Source organism: Mesoplodon mirus (assembly GCF_964341445.2).
Source record: "Mesoplodon mirus genome assembly, chromosome: 16".
In the NCBI taxonomy this organism is placed as follows: Eukaryota; Metazoa; Chordata; class Mammalia; order Artiodactyla; family Ziphiidae; genus Mesoplodon; species Mesoplodon mirus.
The window spans coordinates 31,744,018-31,765,206 of NC_138992.1; the positions used below are offsets into that span (position 1 = coordinate 31,744,018).

At 35.0% G+C, this 21,189-nt stretch overlaps 1 protein-coding gene across 8 annotated transcripts in view; it reads right to left on the bottom strand.

The window, feature by feature from the left end:
• The window catches only part of RIMS2 (regulating synaptic membrane exocytosis 2), a 587,388-nt gene that overhangs the window by 258,905 nt on the left and 307,294 nt on the right, over window positions 1-21,189 (bottom strand). For 5 of the 8 annotated variants that reach the window (XM_082600831.1, XM_082600833.1, XM_082600830.1 and 2 more), the window contains 6 exons: window positions 11,690-11,898; window positions 10,092-10,211; window positions 7,619-7,718; window positions 6,571-6,694; window positions 5,185-5,231; window positions 1,964-2,076 (listed from right to left, as the gene is read on the bottom strand). In XM_082600831.1, the coding sequence (XP_082456957.1) occupies window positions 1,964-2,076; window positions 5,185-5,231; window positions 6,571-6,694; window positions 7,619-7,718; window positions 10,092-10,211; window positions 11,690-11,898 (713 nt within the window). Of the gene's footprint in view, window positions 1-1,963; window positions 2,077-5,184; window positions 5,232-6,570; window positions 6,695-7,618; window positions 7,719-10,091; window positions 10,212-11,689; window positions 11,899-12,015; window positions 12,084-21,189 lie in introns of all 8 variants that reach the window. The other 3 variants (XM_082600834.1, XM_082600836.1, XM_082600832.1) reach the window with 1 other exon arrangement.

Here is a 21,189-nt window from a genome sequence, read left to right on the forward strand (position 1 = left end):
CAAGGATTTCCATGGTATCATTATTTAAAATACTATAAATTAGAAACAAGCAAGATATCCTATAATAGCAAATTAAGTTAAAATGGAGTATTAGATATCTATTAAAATCATTTTAGGAGGAATTTTTAAAGAAAAATGTTTAAAGGAAAAGTACACAATATATTACTAGTGAAAAAGCAAGTTTCAAAATAGTATACACAGATTTATTACAGTTTTGTTTAAAACTTTATATGTATGTTTATGTTTTAGTGGCAAGATTACAGGTGATTTTTATTTTTTATTTATTTATCTGTGCTTTCTAGATTTACCAAAACAAATATGTATTATATTTATAAACATTATCTTGCTGGAACATACTCCTTCTGAGTCATAAAAATTGATAAAATGGTACTCATTTTAAATTACAGTTATATGGATTTTAAACCAACATCACTTATAAATACAAATATTACATACTTTTAAGTTTATATTTCCCCCAAATATTTAACAGTCTTACCTTTCTACCATATTCACTTTGAACCATGAGGAAAAGTAGTTGAATTTGAAATCTGTCTAAATGCCTGCACTATCCTCCTCAATCTCCCCTCCTAGTCCGATTTCTAATACAGCCTTGGGATTTCAAAAGAAGAAACAAAGTGGTACTTACTTATTATGGAAGTCTAACTTCTGCTCCCTCATCCACCAACTGAAGCCAATTACACACACACACACACACACACACACACACAGATTTATTTATATACTGGCATCATCAGCCACCCAGAGCATTATTTATAGGTGGAATATTTAAAGGGAGCCACAATTAAAAATAAAGAAGCTAACATTTATTAGCACTTTCTAAAATGGTGGAAGAAAATACACATATATTCGTAACCATAAATGACAACATCTGTGCTGTCAATATATGTAAGAGAATAAGTAAAAGGATGCTACTTATTGTGGAAAATGGAAAAAACACCACTGTCCTCAAATGAAAAAGTTCACTCTGTTTATGAAAGAGAAAGGAAAAGAAAATAATAAAGAGAAGAAATTCATTTTAGTAAGACATTTACAATCTCCTAATAGTATCTCATCTTCTTTCTTACATAGCTTTTCTGTTATTACCACTTTTGTGATCAAAGTAGTCCCAGAACAGATGTGTCTAACGACTTTTACTATGTTAATTCAGCTTATACTTCCTGTATCTCCATTTAATTAATGAAAATTCTTCAGAAAAATCAAACACTTCTCCTTCCTCCAGAAAATAAAAGGAGAAATTTTGTACCTGATTTAACAAAAAGCTAGAAATTCCTCTTAAAATATCAGCCCAAGAATAGTTGAGTTTTTAACTATAACATTAACAATTATCCAAAATTCAATGTCTGAATTTTGAGAATCTAAACAGTTTTTAATACTTATAAAATTTTGTTTAGTAACTCAACAGAATTAGTGTCAATACTAACCTGTTTGTTTCTAAAATATAGCTAGATAAATTTTAATATTTCAAATTTTAGAAATTAATAAAATGTGAGAGCCTGAATTTGCAAAGCTCTTCTAATATGGGTATATGACGGTTAACTGAATTTTTAACTTTTATTATAAAATGTTCAAATTAGGGATCACTTAATATGAAATCTACCTGATATGCTCAGTAATCTATTATATATTTCCCCATTTACTTAGTTGAGCAAAAATCATGACCTTGAATTTTGGAATAATATTACTAAGGTGAAAAAGGTTTTAGATAGCAGCACAAATTCTAATTCTCATTAAATTCCAGAAAATCTAACTCTAATAAAGAAAGCACTCTGCTAGATAATTATAATTAAATTTAAGTTAATTAAAATTACTAAGAATGAGAAAGTTGATGGTTAAAAGCACAATTATATTCTAAATAGAACTTGGTTTACAAAAAAAATACCATCATATAGTAAAAACACTACTTGATATTCCAAAAAGAGAAATTAATCTAGTGATTACATACTGAAAGTTGTCCAGATAAGAACTGTGGAACATCCCTCAACATGCCAGGACTCATGGGAGACGTAACAGAAATAGAAGGACGATCCATTTTTTGAGATTCAAATGAGCTAGAACCTGAAATGGTAATTATACATAAAGAATAACAACAATGGCTCTTCATTAGTATTTAATAATCTTTACCATGTATCTTTTATTTTTAATGCACACAAAATGCCATTATATACATCATTTTCTTAGCCACAATGTTCCAGATATACTTAGAGGGGTTTTTTAAAGCATAAGTGCAGCTTAGGGGTTCTCTCAAGACCAAGGGTAAACCATTTTCTGTGCCAATTATAGTAGAGACAGACCTCAGAACTTAGTTACTTCATCTGTTGTGGGTACTAAACTCATATCTTACAATAACACACCAGGAAAAATTTAAAATAGAAACTTAGGGAGGAAAAACCAAAACCTAAATCAATAAAGCAACTCAAAGATGGTCTAAACTTGTAATGTTAAAACCATAAATACTAGAATGCTAACTGTGAAAAGTTTTCAGGAAGTGATTTTTAACCATATCTGGAATAATATAATAAATTAGATGGGCAAAAAGGAAGTGAGGGGCTATGAAAAAAAAGATACAGAAGAGCAGAAAAAGCAGAACTTCAATACCCAGAAGTTATATGTACGAATTTATTTGTATGGAGGGGAAGGAATAAATTGGAAAGTGAATAAAAATGGGGCGAATGAGATACTGACAGAATTAAATGCCTGGAATTCTACAAATTTTGGCACTAAAAAAATATCCATGCTAAATTTTTATGAGTAAGGTAATAAAAACTGCATTTGAGGAAGATGTCTTTACCATTTTTTAAAGTGTAGACTGAATTGAGTGAGATGGAAAACAGTTAAGAACAAGTGGAATTCAATAAAATAATAACAGGAATGACTAGAAAATGGAATGGAAAGAAAGAATTGAGGCAGTATTACAAAATTAGAAAATAAGGACTCAGAAACTAATTAGATATGAGAGATAAACGAAAAGGGGGGGAAAACATGAAGATTTCAAGTCCTGTAACCAGATATGGAGACAAGAAAGTCCCCTATGTTTCTGTCTTGTTCTCTGCACAGGACAGTGCTGATATTCCCTGGGCTGTAGAACACTGGAGAAGTCCTGTGTGTTAGGGAATGGCTGGAGAAGTTAATTTGGAACCTGTCACAGTGACCCTGTGACACCTCAGAGACCTCCGAGGGGAAATGCAAAGCAGGTAACAGGATATGTGGATGGGACCAAATGTTGAGTAGATAATTAGTGTTAGAAATTAAACTGTAAAGTGTCTCCCTAACTGGAGGCCCAAATGGATAAAATTCACTTCTAGAGAGAGTATAGTGTAAAATGAAAGGGGAAACTGCAAGCCTTGGGATCAGAAGTAATGGTGAAACCTTAAATAGTATTTAGAACTGAAAAGAATGTTGCCTTTATACTAAGAAATAAGCCAAGTTTTCTATATGCTAAGCTTCAAGTAACAGGAAGACACTTAGAACATATTCTTTAAACATCCAGGGATGAAGGGACAATGATAGATCATTTTGATAATGTAAACTTAGGAGTCATATGGCAATTAAAACCATATGAAGAGAAAAATTTACTGAGGAACTAAAAACAGAAGGTTAAGAATTGGGCCTTGGAGAAAGCTATTCTTCAACTTTTAAAGCATAAATAATTGAATCTAATTTGAGAAAGGACCCCTGTCCTTACAGGAACAATTTTGGAAATGTAGCCTAGAGGTTTTTCAAATCGCTATAAGTAAGATAAAGGATTCCACACTGCTCACACAATATCTGAGTGATATAACGTAAGTGAATGAAAATTTTACCTACTTCATAGATTGCTGTGAAAACTAAGTGGGATAGTGTAGGTACAACATCTAGCACAGTTCCAGGCACTTATGATGATAATATTATTATATATAATAATTATCATTATGTTAGTACTTATAGTTTTATGTGATCACGATATTATTTTGGATAAAATGATTTAGCAACTAGCCAAAAGTACAAAATCAAATAGTTCATACAATCATATTTTAAAGTTTAGAGCTATGCCATTCTAAAAGGATTTCACCTCTCTGGTAAAGATTTTTTTTAAATGTATACTCATAATTGTAATACAAGTGTAAAAAAAAATAACATCTATTTTAACAGTACATTCTCAATTCTTGTGTGTATAGAGAATCCAACCACTTCTCACCACCTTCACTGCACCCACCATGGTCTAAATTACCACAATCTCACCAAATACTGAAACAGTCTTCTCACTGGTGTCTCTGCTCCATTTAATCTATTTTCAACGTAGTAGCCTGATTTTAAAACATAAGTTTCTCCTCAAAAACATCCTATGCAACGTAATCTTTCCTGCCTTAGAGTTGAACCTCTCGTCCCTGTTCCTGGAGAGCTCTTCCCTCAGATCGCCACTCTTTCAAATCTGGCTCCAATCCTTCCTTCTCAATGTCTATCCTGATCAATGTATTTCAAACTGCAACCCTCCTCCTCCTCTCTTCTTTCACAACATGCCTTACTCTCAATTAATCAACAAACTTAATTCACTGGAAAAAATTCATTTGCTTAGTATCTGAAATAGTACTCAAACACAAGTAATAAAAAGTGTCTATATACTTAATGTTATTTTAACTTATATGTCTATTGCTCCATTACTACTCTGTTAAATCAGAATTATTACCCCATTTTCTCAAAATATAAATTAGAATATGTAATTATTCACTAGATTGTCCCAAGCATTCCCTTCATTTACTGAGGATTAGTTTACAAAGTAGTAAATTTTAAAATTAGGTGAAATTTGGGGAGGGAGTGAAATTTTGGGGAGTGATGATATGTTCATTATTTTTTATGATGATAATGGATTCACATGTATATCAAAGCTTACTTAACTGTGCACTTTAAATTCAGTTTATAGTAGTATATCTTAATAAGGCTATCTAAAAATACATAGTAGTTAAGACAGCGTGGTTTAAAAAAAATCTTTAAAATATTATAGACTTTTATACTTTTTTCCACAATAACATGAAATAATACTAAATTTTCCATCTTTATATGACTGCATACTTGATAACAACACTATTATATTTCTTACTTTGTATTAATAGATTAAAGACTTCATTTGACCCCTGATGATGAATGATTTTATTAATAACATTTTCTTCTAAAATAAATGAAACTTACTGGACTCCAGTTGTGCGTGTGTGCTATCAGGTATTCTAGGTATATCTCTGAAATGACAGAAAAAGAAAAAAACAAGAAATTGTTTCAACAAATAGTAGCAACTGCTATTTTGATCATTATCAAACTATATTATAACAGGACAATGTAAAATGGACAAAATTATGTATTATAGCAGCACTATATAAATAAGGAAAAAAATAAGTCGTAGTACTTTTTGCTAATAAAAGTGTTCTGGGCTAACCCTACTACTTAAAAGGAATTAAAACTCATATGCATTTAGAGCAGATTTGTAAAAATATATACTTTATTTCCTATGTGCTTCACTACACAATTATCCATTCTAAAAAATTTCTATATTCAACAGGGTAAGTTTTATAGATATATTTTAATTATATTCTACTCTTTTACCTGCTGTTGTTCAAATCAGAACATTGAAATTCAAATAAAATATCACCAAAACAAAAGTTAAAATATTCAGATTGTCACTGAAATTTTTTAAACATAATAATTCTACTGAGAAAAATGCAAACATGTTTCTTATTGGACTTAACATAATTACCTTGTAACTGTATTTACACCAAAAGTATGTATATTTTTGTTTGAGATTTGCCAGGAGGGGTATATATTAATGGTTAAGCTCATTCAGAAAACTGTATCAAAAATATTTAAGACATTAAACAAAAATATGATTAGAGCATCCTTTAACACCAAGAAATATATTTGATTAATACCCTAAGCTGATACAGTACAGTTTTACCACATTACAAAACTATGAAAAGACAAAATAAAAAATAGATATAATTTCATGTGACAGATTCATTACTTTTAAAAGGCACATAGTACAAAGGATTATATTTATCTGCAACTTAAAAAGTCAAAGAGTAATTGACATTTGCTTATTTTTTATGTTACCTTAAAGATGTTGTTTTTCTTTAAACAGTTGCCACCATCTAGTAATAGAATGTCCTTAAGCCCTCTCTTTTTTATACGAAATCTCCATTTTGGAAAAAAAATGTAAAATTCATAGAATATAGTTGATTCTCATATTTACAATGTAGAGAACCATAGCTTATGAAACTTCTCTTGAAAGTAATTGTTACTACAGTCCCCTTCCACTAATCCTTTTATCCATTTCCTGAGCAACTAAGATAATAAAAATAATACACCTAAATATCCCTTCTTCTTTTGTAATTAACTGTATATTCTGGCATGATCAATAAAGAGATGTCATGATTTTTGGTGAGGCATTTTTAGTAAAGGAGAAAAAAGCATTGTCCTCAAAATAATTTAGTTTTATAAAGCAATCAGACATTATTGGATTGCACATTACAAATTATTTAATAGTAGTCAACTTTATACATGTATAAAATATTCAAACCAACTCACCCAATAGGCCTTGAAACAACAAGCTCCACTTGTGGTTCAGGTTTGGATTCCAGGATGATGTTATATACTTCTTCAAATGTGGCTCCTTGCAATAGTCTTCCATTCCATTCTAATACTTCATCACCTACAGTGTGTGTCAGTAATGATAATCTTAGAAAGAAAAACTAATCCCATAAAATGCACTCGCAACAAAAGCAGTCTCAAACTGTGATTAATCTTGTAGAACAAAATTCCTTTACGGAATAAGAAACATACTGAGAACAGCTCCAGTGGCATAAAATTTGATGACCAGGATAATTAGTGTATTTCACACAAAAGGACAAGGAAGGGTCAGAGGAAAAGATTACATAAAAGTTGTATCTGTGATTTCTAGAATTTTCTCAATGGTGTCTTGTCCCTGAATAGTTAGCTGTTTTTCTTGCAAGGGGAAGCAAGTTGGGGACAACCTATGTCTCCAACTTGGTGACATCACCCTTGTCTCTGTGATTTCTCAATAGAAATTCCAATTCTAGAAACTATTAAGATAAGTTGCCTCTTTGAAAATTTTATAACTCTGTATTCTAGGATTCTCAATATACATGCAGCTGAGCACCTTGTCTAAACTTTTGTAAAAAGCTTAATACTAAACATCTTACTGAATCCTCTCCAAGGCATTCAAGGATCTCTTCAATAGTATCTATTATCAAAGAGATAAGGAGTGACACATTTCAGGAAATATGTATTTATCCATGAAGTTTATTTCCTAAATTATATTGGAAGTTCTTCAAAAGAAATAGGAAGGGTTATGGGAAACAAATTAGGTTAATCTAATCCTAGATACAGACTAGGAATATCCATCAGCAAAAAAATAAGATCAGTAAATATAAAAATATTTTTATCTAATGTGACTCAAGAACTAGTAGTTACAACTTTCCATTAATGAATAAAGATTAATATAAGTTAAATGAACTTTTTATTTTCAGTGAAGTCACTTCTAAATGAGGATAAATTTTTCATAACTACTTAAGTTTAACAGTTTAAATGTAAATAATCAAAGATTGAAAACTACCTGGTCTAAGATGTCCTACAGTATCAGCTAAACTTCCTTTTTTAACTTTGGTAATAAATGCACAGAGCCGACCTGATTCAGTCATCTTTCCTCCTACAACCTGTTTAAAAGAAGAAAATGTTAAAACAAGCATATTGTTCAAATGAACACAGCTGAAGATTCAAGTAAAAACTAACTAGACAATTGCAGGTTTTGAAACTATAGTTTAATATGCTAAGAATAATTTTTAAATAATATAGTGTTACTAATAGGAACTGAGTACATGTCCCAAGTGTAGACTCTACATATTCCAAATGTTTAACATATAATAAATTATTTGTTGAAAATGATTCATACCTTAGAAACAACTTAACGATTTATAATTTTTGCCTTTATTACAGAATTCTTACTTTTGTCATTTCTAAAAACTTATTACAGTACTACATAATTATATTAACATTTCTAGTTATAGATGTCAAATGTCATAATATATATTTTGTTACTTTTATTATATTATCATATCTTCTAAAAATTTTATTAGTTGGTAATATTTGGGCATATTGATAACGTGCATGATGATCATGATGATGCATTTTTCCTGAGAAAGTTACAAAATATACTTAATCTCATCAGAATTAATGTAAACTTTAGATCATCTGCATCCCAATTTTTCTGCTTTTACATTTCTATTAATACATATCTTTCAGAAAAAGAAAAAAACAAAGGTTAGCAATAATGCTGTGAAGTCATATGTGTAGCTATAAGACTGGCCTCTTAAAAATTAATGCTCTGATTCTCATTAACTGCCATTCAATCAATATATCAACGTTATAGCAAGTTAAGCAAATAATAGTAACCAACTTCATTGACTAGAATAGTTTTTTTCCTCTTCTAAATTGACTGAATACAGAATTCAAAAATCATGGATTTATCTTATTTCGTGTATTTAGTCCCCAGTTTCAGTGAATTACACTCAGTTGCATTTCAGTTAATATTAACTCATTATGCCTATGTTTGGTTCTGAAAATTATATATATAGATATTATGGGCTGAAATACCTATTAATATTTCTTTTTGTTTGTTTGTTTTTTTGTTTTGTTTTTGTTTTTGCGGTACGCTGGCCTCTCACTGTTGTGGCCTCTCCCGTTGCGGAGCACAGGCTCCGGACGCGCAGGCCCAGCGGCCATGGCTCACGGGCCCAGCCGCTTCGTGGCATGTGGGATCCTCCCGACCGGGGCACGAACCCGTGTCCCCTGCATCGGCAGGCAGACTCCCAACCACTGCGCCACCAGGGAAGCCCCCTGTGTTAATATTTTTAAAGTTTCTTGGCTTGATAAACTTTAATAATAATTATTATACTGATTATATTATTATTGAAATCTCAGAGTGCTAGGCACTGTACTAAATGTTTGTATACTGCTTTATTTAGTCTTTTTAGATAATAATTCAGTAAGTATTATTATCTCCATTGTACAGATGAGGAGTCTGAGGCTGAGAGGTTTAGTTGCCTAATGTCATGTAGCTAGTAATGCTATAACTAGAAATCAAGCCAAGACTTTTCAACCTCTACACTACACTGCTCTAACAGTATACTGGGCAGATCTGGATTTAATTCTCACCTTCATCACCATCTTTAAGACCATGGGCAAGTTATGACACCTCTCTAAGCTTATTTCTTATCTGTTGTGAATGTTAATAATATGATAGACATAAAGTGCTCAGATGAGTGCCAACTGCATGGCAACCAGCCAATAAGTGATGCTCAATTTTATTTACAACCAAAGTTTTCAAATATCTCTCACTTACTGGAATCTACACAACTACTTCTGTAGCAATGGCTTAAATCTAAAACATTTACTCTCTTTGCATTTCAGTTTTTAATTCACCTTATAGATGCACAAAAAATAAACAGAGCTTTCTTTGGTGTACTTACCAAATAATTATCTGGTATTTTACAGTAAAATATAAATCAATATTTATATTAAATCTCCTAACATAAGTATTTTTGAGTTTCCAGACTTCAAACAGTATTCTCTCTCTCTCTCACACACACACACACACAAATACACACAAACGCACACACATTTTGCTACTCTAATACAAAAATTATACTCCTATGTAATATGTAATACATACATGTATTTCCCAAGTATGTACATTTAATAATTGAACAAAGCTATCATTTTAAAAGAATATAAACACATATATAGACTTAAAGGACAAACTATAGGTAAAATAAATTTGAAGAACTCAAGTATGTAACTCAAGTTCTATTTTCCAAAATTATATAAATAAGTATTATTGTAGAATAATGGCAACTTCTTAAATAATACTTGGAAAATGAAAAGGTTTTGGATAATGAGTGCAAATATTTAGGAATTCTTGAAAATAGAAAAAAACCCCACTAAATTGGTATAGGGTTATTATGTCTTTTGCTTTTCTGATAAATCTATAAATGAGTATAGAGCAACATCTCATATATTTCATCACATACCTTCAAGCCAAGCATTGCTCCTGAATCTCGAGGTACACTTCCATCTTTTAAACGCTTATTTAATAAAATGCGACCAATTAAACGATCTCCATCTTTAGATGGCTGCCACGTCACAGGGTGCTGACATATTGCATCAATAAACACAAAATTAATGTTATTTTATGATAAATGACCCCTTAGTGTGCAATCTCTCTACACTTCCAACTTCCAAAGTGTTATGATTACACAAACCAGTTTTTATTCAAAACATTGATCAAAAGGGTTTACTAGATTACGTTTATAACCTCATTTTAATAATCTCATGTTTTTTCAAAATCCAGTTACTGCAAAATCTAACAGTGTTCTGACACAACACGGAAGTTCTATAGTTCTACAAAATCTGAGAAATCTTGAAAATACATGCAAACTCTAATTATCTACACACTGAAGATTAAAAATTCACAAGCAGAAAAGAGACTGCAATTCTATGCAATCGAACTCATTTAAAAATGATAATTTAATCTTCAAACAATTTTGGAAGACTTTGAAAGACTTTTTACAGTAAAAGTTAAAAGGTCACACTATATTAAAACATGAATTTGAACCTGTGATGAGGGCTTTCTTGAAGTAGGTTTCTAGATTAAAATTATTAAAAATACACAAGCTCCAGTAACTTTCCAAATGAACGTGCATGGGAGAAACAGGCCTAATTCAAAGGTGATGATAGATTATATTTCTCACTTTTTGGAGGGTCCTTGATTCTTTCAGGTCTCTGATCTATTTAGCAAATTAATTTTATTTGATAATTCAATGGTATCCATTGTTAAACAACGTTGAAAATATTAGTAGTTTATCTCAGGGCAGAACCAAGCCTTTTATAAATCATGATACCATTCCATTATGAATCATATATCAAATAACAAAGTAAATGATTTGTGTAATCACAGTTATCTGAAAGTAACATGCACACCTTCATGCAAAATTTAGCAGGCAAAAGACAAGTTCCAGTAAATCACATCTATATGGTAAAAAGATTTCAAAAGTCTCACTATAGTAAAAGCAAAATAATAAATACCAAAGCAGATGGCAATGGTTCTAATACTAATTAATACTACACTAAAATGCTATGACAATAAAACAAAAGAGCAAAATGACAGTGAAAGGGAAAAAAGAAAAACAACTTTTTCTGTGCAAACAGACCCAATCATCTCCCTTTTGCCTGGGATTCAAACTGTTAATAATTTAATTTTCATCCCAAGGAAAATATATGCAAGCAATCAAATAAGCCAATCCAAAAAAATTCTTTATATTTGTGGTATATAATAACATTACAAAGTTCTTTCATGCGACCATAAACAAAACATTCCTTTGTTCCTAATTTTTATTTTCAATTACTTATTTTTTGGTATGCCGTCAAAAAACAAAAACAGCAAAGCAAGCAAGAAGTATTTTGGTTGGTTAGTTTGTTTTGGTTTTGTTTTTCTTTTCTGCACCTTAAGAAATGCTACATTGACCCTTGAAATGCCCTGTCTTTTTATTATGTTCTGTTTGAATGAGTGACAGAGAGCAAACGAAGACCAAATGAGCAGGTTAAAAGGCAGGCTCCACAATCTCAGTACCTTATCACTATGGCTATGCTCCTCGTTAAGGGTTGTGCTACTACACGTATCTACCCCAGAGTCCTTAATCTGAGGCTCAGACCATTCCAAATCCTCTTCCAAAGAGTGGCCACCAAAGTACATCATTTTCTTTTGTCTCTCAGACCTGGTGTTAGAGTCCGACAAAACTGCCTGCTCACTAGTTTTTCTTTTTCCCTTTTGACTGTCCCCTACAGGTGTGGGATAAAAAAAAAAAAATACAAAAAAGAAAACATGCAAAGGTGTAAATCAAAAAGGAAAAGTGAAATGATAACGGAAATTAAATAGTAAGGCTCCACATGTCTCACCAAAGACATTGGGGATGCCTCACTGCTATGCCAAGACGTATGGTCCAACCAGTTGTAATCCATGTCTCCTGTGAGAGTCAGACAGACAAAAGAGGGAAGTAAAGGAGACGGCGAAAGAAAGGACAGACAAAGACATAATAAACATTTTAAACTGTGTGATCCTCTCCGGTTTTAAGAAATTTGTCTGTAGCACTCACTGTATTTACCAAGAGAAAGCTAAGATTTCAAATGACTAAAATTTATAGAATACAGAATATATAGTTTATGTACTCTAGACGGACCCTACAGGACAAAAGTGCTGCAAGAAGAGAAAAGGCTAATAATAAACAGGAATAGAAATGAAAAAAATTATATATTCTGAAAAAGAAAAAGACTTTCAGCTAGGTCTGTTACTCGTGCTATTTTTTTCATGCTGGCCTATAGACATGAGTTTTTTCTCCAAAGATTAAGGAACATTTTAAAAATTAAACAGTGGTTTGCTAATAACCACTACAATGAAAAGTGAAGTACTTAAAGGTTGTTTCTGGAAGGTAGTATGATATATATAATGCTGAAACCACCTAAAAATATTGAGTGATTAAAAAAAAAGAATTGGTTACACAAAAGATTATATGAAAATGACAAAACAGGTTCACTCAATTTCTATTAGTAGAAATAAACTTTCCTTAAATATCTTGAATTACTTAATATTACTTTGAAACAATTTTTCAAGTTTTTTTTTCAGAAATTGCATTCTCCTAAAAAATAAATTTTCTTTAAAAATAATTTTTTCAGACAATTTATGAAATTGGCACCTAAGAATGAATATCCAGGGCTTCCCTGGTGGCGCAGTGGTTAAGAATCCGCCTGCCAATGCAGGGGACACGGGTTCGAGCCCTGGTCCGGGAAGATCCCATATGCTGCAGAGCAACTAAGCCCGTGTGCCACAACTACTGAGCCTGCGTGCCTAGAGCCCATGCTCTGCAACAAGGGAAGCCACCGCCACGAGAAGCCCACGCACCGCAACGAAGAATAGCCCCTGCTCCCTGCAACTAAAGAAAGGCCACGCACAGCAATGCAGACCCAACACAGCCAAAAATAAAATAAACAAAAAATAAATAAATTAAACAAAAAAAAAAAACAGCAAACCATTTAAAAAAAAAAAAAAAGAATGAATATCCATTTCCCAAACTTATGTGCTCCTTATTTGCCTTACCTTTGAAAAAGAATTTTTTCATCTATATGTGCACATGTCCTTTTAAGCTCTAGTCATACTTTCATTTATTTAAAAATATTTAGTAAACACCTTCCATTTGCTATGCATTGTGCTAAGTCTAGCATAAGGGGTAAAACAATGAGACATGCAGCAGAATGGAGATAAATGCAATATACAAATCATCAGTGTCATATAGGAGAGTACAAAACACTGAAAGAGTATAATAACATCTAATTTAGATTTGGGGGTCAGTAAACACCTCTAAAAAAAGTGATGTTTAAGATGAAAACTGAAATATGTGACTTAAAGTACAGGTAAAGATAAAGGCAGATGAAAAGCATAGGAAAGAGCATTTCAGGAAGAAGTAACAAGATGGTACTGTAAAAAGACTGATGGAACACCAGTGTGTCTGAACCAAAAAGACTGAGGGAGAATATGGTGCTAAATGAGACTGGGGAGGCAACATAGACCAGTTTAGAGAGGGCTTCTTATACCATCTTAAATATTATGAATTTCATTCACTGAAGGATTTTAAGCAAGATACATGAACTGATTTACATTTTTAAAAGATGAATCTAAATACTAAAGACAGGTTGGGTTGGAAGACACCATGAGTTAAAAGACAGTTGTGGGACTTTCCTGGTGGTGCAGTGGTTAAGAATCTGCCTGTGAATTCAGGGGACATGGGTTTGAGCCCTGGTCCGGGAAGATCCCACATGTTGCGAGGCAACTAAGCCCATGCACCACAGCTACAGAGCCCGCACACCTCTTGTGCTCTGTGACAAGAGAAGCCACCGCAATGAGAAGCCCACGCACCACAATGAAGAGTAGCCCCCGCTTGCTGCAACTAGAGAAAGCCCGCGCACAGCAACAAAGACCCAATGCAGCCAAAAATAAATAAATAAATCTTTTTTTTTTTTAAGCCAGTTTCACTAACTCATGCAACAGGTGATTATGGCTTGAACATAGGTGATGGTAATAGACATGGTAAGAAAGGGAACTGAGAGATGTTTTGGAGGTAGAAATAAGAGTGTTAAGGACAAGCATCAAGGATAACTCCCAGGTTTCTGGCATTAACAACTGAACAGAATTAAAGACCATTTATGAGAGTAAGAAGCACTTTTTATTAGGTAAGGGAGAGAAAACAGTTACTTTATTTCATGGAATCTGTAAGATTCATAGATATTAAAATGATAAAAATATGCATCTTAGAATTTATTAAACATGGTGATTGATTTTGGATATATTATTCCAAATACCTGTAATTCATTCAGGAAATCAATTGGTTAAATTATAATAGAGCTTAGAAGGAAGGTCAGAGCTGAAGACAAAAATTGGCCATTATTAGCATACAGCCATGAGTAACTAGATCACTGAGGAACAGAGAGTAAGGTAAGATATGAAGAAGACCCAGATTGAATTCTAACAGAGTTTGATTTGAGATGAGAGAGACTGAGAGCATGCAGAGATAGAAAAGAAGAAAGGAGGGAGAAAGATGGAGGTCTGCAGACCAAAGAGAAAGAGAGTTTCTTAAACTGGAGGGGAAATCAACTACATAATGATTTCTACACGTCACCTAAGGTAAGGAACTGAAAATTATGCATTTGATTTGGCAACATTAATATCAGGAAGGATGTTAGAAAAAGCACTCTGGGTAGAATGATGAAATTAAAATCATACTGAAGTAACTGAAGAGTCAAAGGAAGATGAGGAAGTAGGAAAATTTTGTGTAGATGAATGGCTCACAAAATCCCTAAAATAGCATAATCAATAGCACCTGGGAACTTGTTAGAAATGCAGATCCTTGAGAGATCACCTTCCTCCCCACGGATACACCAGAAATACACCTACACGTGGAACAACTCCTACAGAACACCTACTGAACGCTGGCAGAAGACCCCAGACCTTCCAAAAGGCAAGAAACTCCCCACATACCTGGGTAGGGCAAAGCGGAGAGATCCCCGCACAGAGGATCGGTACCGAGCGGCACTCACCAGCCCGAGAGGCTTGTCTGCTCGCCCGTCGGGGCGGGCGGCGCTGGAAGCTAAGGCTCGGGCTTCGGTCAGAGCGCAGGGAGAGGACTGGGGCCGGCGGCGAGAACTCAGCCTGAAGGGGGCTAATGTGCCACAGCTAGCCGGGAGGGAGTCCGGGAAAACTCTGGAGCTGCCGAGGAGGCAAGAGACTTTTTCTTCCCTCTTGGTTTCCTGGTGCGCGAGGAGAGGAGATTAAGAGCGCTGCTTAAAGGGGCTCCACAGACGGGCGCGAGTCGCAACTGAAAGCGCGGAGCCCAGTGACGCGCGTGGGATGCTGGGGCTGCTGCTGCCGCCGCCAAGAAGCCTGTGTGCGAGCGCTGGTCACTGTCCACACCGCCCTTCCGGGAGCCTGTGCAGCCCGCCACTGCCGGGGTCCCGGGATCCAGGGGCGGCTTCCCTGGGAGAACGCACGGCGCGCCTCGGGCTGGTGCAACGTCACGCCGACCTCTGCCGCTGCAGGCTCGCCCCGCACTCCGTGCCCCTCCCTCCCGCCCGGCCAGAGTGAGCCAGAGTCCCCGAAGAGGCTGCTCCTTTAACCCTGTCCTGTCTGAGCGAAGAACAAACGCCCTCCGGCAACCTACACGCAGAGGCGGGGCCAAATCCAAAGCTGAGACCCAGGAGCTGTGAGAACAAAGAAGAGAAAGGGAAACCTCTCCCAGCAGCCTCAGAAGCAGCGGATTAAAGCTCCACAATCAACTTGATGTATCCTGCATCTGTGGAATACATGAATAGACAACAAATCATCCCAAATTGAGGAGCCAGGAGTCAGTGCTGTGCCTCTGAGGTGGGAGAGCCAACTTCAGGACACTGGTCCACAAGAGACCTCCCAGCTCCACATAATATCAAACGGCGAAAATCTTCCAGAGATCTCCATCTCAACAGCAGCACCCTGCTTCACTCAACGACCAGCAAGCTACAGTGCTGGACACCCTATGCCAAACAACTAGCAAGACAGGAACACAACGCCACCCATTAGCAGAGAGGTGGCCTAAAATCATAAAAAGTCTGCAGACACCCCAAAACACACCACCAGACGTGGACCTGCCCACCAGAAAGACAAGATCCAGCCTCATCCACCAGAACACAGGCACTAGTCCCCTCCACAAGGAAGCCTACACAACCCACTAAACCAACCTTAGCCACTGGGGACAGACACCAAAAACAACAGGAACTACGAACCTGCAGCCTGCAAAAAGGAGACCCCAAACACAGTAACATAAGCAAAATGAGAAGACAGAAAAACACACAGCAGGAGAAGGAGCAAGATAAAAACCCACCAGACCTAACAAATGAAGAGGTAATAGGCAGTCTACCTGAAAAAGAATTCAAAATAATGATGGTAAAGATGATCCAAGATTCTATTTCCAAGATCTAAAATCTTGGAAATAGAATAGACAAAATGCAAGAAACAGTTAACAAGGACCTAGAAGAACTAAAGATGAATCAAGCATCGATTAAAAACACAATACATGAAATAAAAAATACTCTAGATGGGATCAAGAGCAGAATAACTGAGGCAGAAGAACGGATAAGTGAGGTGGAAGATAAAATAGTGGAAATAACTGCTGCAGAGCAAAATAAAGAAAAAAGAATGAAAAGAACAGAGGACAGTCTCAGAGACATCTGGGACAACATTAAACGCACCAACATTCGAATTATAGGGGTTCCAGAAGAAGAAGAGAAAAAGAAAGGGACTGAGAAAATATTTGAAGAGATTATAGTTGAAAACTTCCCTAATATGGGAAAGGAAATAGTTAATCAAGTCCAGGAGGCACAGAGAGTCCCATACAGAATAAATCCAAGGAGAAATATGCCAAGACACATATTAATCAAACTGTCAAAAATTAAACACAAAGAAATCATATTAAAAGCAGCAAGGGAAAAACAACAAACAACACACAAGGGAATCCCCATCAGGATAACAGCTGATCTCTCAGCAGAAACTCTACAAGCCAGAAGGGAGTGGCAGGACATAATTAAAGTGATGAAGGAGAAAAACCTGCAACCAAGATTACTCTACCCAGCAAGGATCTCATTCAGATTTGATGGAGAAATTAAAACGTTTACAGACAAGCAAAAGCTGAGAGAGTTCAGCACCACCAAACCAGCTTTACAACAAATGCTAAAGGAACTTCTCTAGGCAAGAAACACAACAGAAGGAAAAGACCTACAATAACGAACCCAAAACAATTAAGAAAATGGGAATAGGAACATACATATTGATAATTACCTTAAATGTAAATGGACTAAATGCTCCCACCAAAAGACACAGAGTGGTTGAATGGATACAAAAACAAGACCCATATATATGCTGTCTACAAGAGACCCACTTCAGACCTAGAGACACATACAGACTGAAAGTAAGGGGATGGAAAAAGATATTCCATGCAAATGTAAACCAAAAGAAAGCTGGAGTAGCAATTCTCATATCAGACAAAATAGACTTTAAAATAAAGACTACTAGAAGAGACAAAGAAGGACACTACATAATGATCAAGGGATCGATCCAAGAAGAAGATATAACAATTGTAAATATTTATGCAACAAACATAGGAGCACCTCAATACATAAGGCAAATACTAATAGCCATGAAAGGAGAAATCGACAGTAACACAATCATAGTAGGGGACTTTAACACCCCACTTTCACCAATGGACAGATCATCCAACATGAAAATAAATAAGGAAACACAAGCTTTAAATGATACATTAAACAAGATGGACTTAATTGATATTTATAGGACATTCCATCCAAAAACAACAGAATACACATTTTTCTCAAGTGCTCATGGAACATTCTCCAGGATAGATCCTATCTTGGGTCACAAATCAAGCCTTGGTAAATTTAAGAAAATTGAAATTGTATCAAGTATCTTTTCCAACCACAATGCTATGAGACTAGATATCAATTACAGGAAAAGAGCTGTAAAAAATATAAACACATGGAGGCTAAACAATACACTACTTAATAACGAAGTGATCACTGAAGGAATCAAAGAGGAAATCAAAAAATACCTAGAAACAAATGACAATGGAGACACGACGACCCAAAACCTATGGGATGCAGCAAAAGCAGTTCTAAGAGGGAAGTTTATAGCAATACAATCCCACCTTAAGAAACAGGAAACATCTCGAATAAACAACCTAACCTTGCACCTAAAGCAATTAGAGAAAGAAGAACAAAAACATCCCAAAGTTAGCAGAAGGAAAGAAATCATAAAAATCAGATCAGAAATAAATGAAAAAGAAATGAAGGAAACGATAGCAAAGATCAATAAAACTAAAAGCTGGTTCTTTGAGAAGATAAACAAAATTGATAAACCATTAGCCAGACTCATCAAGAAAAAAAGGGAGAAGACTCAAATCAATAGAATTAGAAATGAAAAAGGAGAAGTAACAACTGACACTGCAGAAATACAAAAGATCATGAGAGATTACTATAAGCAACTCTATGCCAAAAAATGGACAACCTGGAAGAAATGGACAAATTCTTAGAAATGCACAACCTGCCAAGACTGAATCAGGAAGAAATAGAAAATATGAACAGACCAATCACAAGCACTGAAATTGAAACTGTGATAAAAAATCTTCCAACAAAAAAAAGGCCAGGACCAGATGGCTTCACAGGCGAATTCTATCAAACATTTAGAGAAGAGCTAACACCTATCCTTCTGAAACTCTTCCAAAATATAGCAGAGGGAGGAACACTCCCAAACTCATTCTACGAGGCCACCATCACCTTGATACCAAAACCAGACAAGGATGTCACAAAGAAAGAAAACTACAGGCCAATATCACTGATGAACATAGATGCAAAAATCCTCAACAAAATACTAGCAAACAGAATCCAACAGCACATTAAAAGGATCATACACCATGATCAAGTGGGGTTTATTCCAGGAATGCAAGGATTCTTCAATATACGCAAATCAATCAACGTGATACACCATATTAACAAATTGAAGGAGAAAAACCACATGATCATCTCAATAGATGCAGAGAAAGCTTTTGACAAAATTCAACATCCATTTATGATAAAAACCCTGCAGAAAGTAGGCATAGAGGGAACTTTCCTCAACATAATAAAGGCCATATATGACAAACCCACAGCCAGCATCGTCCTCAAGGGTGAAAAACTGAAACCATTTCCACTAAGATCAGGAACAAGACAAGGTTGCCCACTCTCACCACTCTTATTCAACCTAGTTTTGGAAGTTTTAGCCACAGCAATCAGAGAAGAAAAGGAAATAAAAGGAATCCAAATCGGAAAAGAAGAAGTAAAGCTGTCACTGTTTGCAGATGACATGATACTATACATAGAGAATCCTAAAGATGCTACCAGAAAACCACTAGAGCTAATCAATGAATTTGGTAAAGTTGCAGGATACAAAATTAATGTACAGAAATCTCTGGCATTCCTATATACTAATGATGAAAAATCTGAAAGTGCAATCAAGGAAACACTCCCATTTACCATTGCAACAAAAAGAATAAAATATCTAGGAATAAACCTACCTAAGGAGACAAAAGACCTGTATGCAGAAAATTATAAGACACTGTTGAAAGAAATTAAAGATGATACAAATAGATGGAGAGATGTACCATGTTCTTGGATTGGAAGAATCAACATTGTGAAAATGACTCTACTACCCAAAGCAATCTACAGATTCAATGCAATCCCTATCAAACTACCACTGGCATTTTTTCACAGAACTAGAACAAAAAATTTCACAATTTGTATGGAAACACAAAAGACCCCGAATAGCCAAAGCAATCTTGAGAACAAAAAACGGAGCTGGAGGAATCAGGCTCCCTGACTTCAGACTATACTACAAAGCTACAGTAATCAAGACAGTATGGTACTGGCACAAAAACAGAAAGATAGATCAATGGAACAGGATAGAAAGCCCAGAGATAAACCCATGGACATATGGTCACCATATCTTTGATAAAGGGGGCAGGAATGTACCGTGGAGAAAGGACAGTCTCTTCAATAAGTGGTGCTGGGAAAACTGGATAGGGACATGTAAAAGTATGAGATTAGATCACTCCCTAACACCATACACAAAAATAAGCTCAAAATGGATTAAAGACCTAAATGTAAGGCCAGACACTATCAAACTCTTAGAGGAAAACATAGGCAGAACACTCTATGACATAAAGCACAGCAAGATCCTTTTGGACCCACCTCCTCGAGAAATGGAAATAAAGACAAAAATAAACACATGGGACCTAATGAAACTTAAAAGCTTTTGCACAGCAAAGGAAACCATAAACAAGACCAAAAGACAACCCTCAGAATGGGAGAAAATATTTGCAAATGAAGCAACTGACAAAGGATTAATCTCCAAAATTTATAAGCAGCTCATGCAGCTCAATAACAAAAAAACAAACAACCCAATCCAAAAATGGGCAGAAGACCTAAATAGACATTTCTCCACAGAAGATATACAGACTGCCAACAAACACATGAAAAGATGCTCAACATCTTTACTCATTAGTGAAATGCAAATCAAAACTACAATGAGATATCATCTCACACCAGTCAGAATGGCCATCATGAAAAAATCTAGAAACAATAAATGCTGGAGAGGGTGTGGAAAAAAGGGAACACTCTTGCACTGCTGGTGGGAATGTCAGTTGGTACAGCCACTATGGAGAACGGTATGGAGGTTCCTTAAAAAACTACAAATAGAACTACCATATGACCCAGCAATCCCACTACTGGGCATATACCCTGAGGAAACCATAATTCAAAAAGAGACATGTACCAAAATGTTCATTGCAGCTCTATTCACAATAGCCCGGAGCTGGAAACAACCTAAGTGTCCATCATCGGATGAATGGATAAAGAAGATGTGGCACATATATACAATGGAATATTACTCAGCCATAAAAAGAAATGAAACAGAGCTATTTGTAATGAGGTGGATGGACCTAGAGTCTG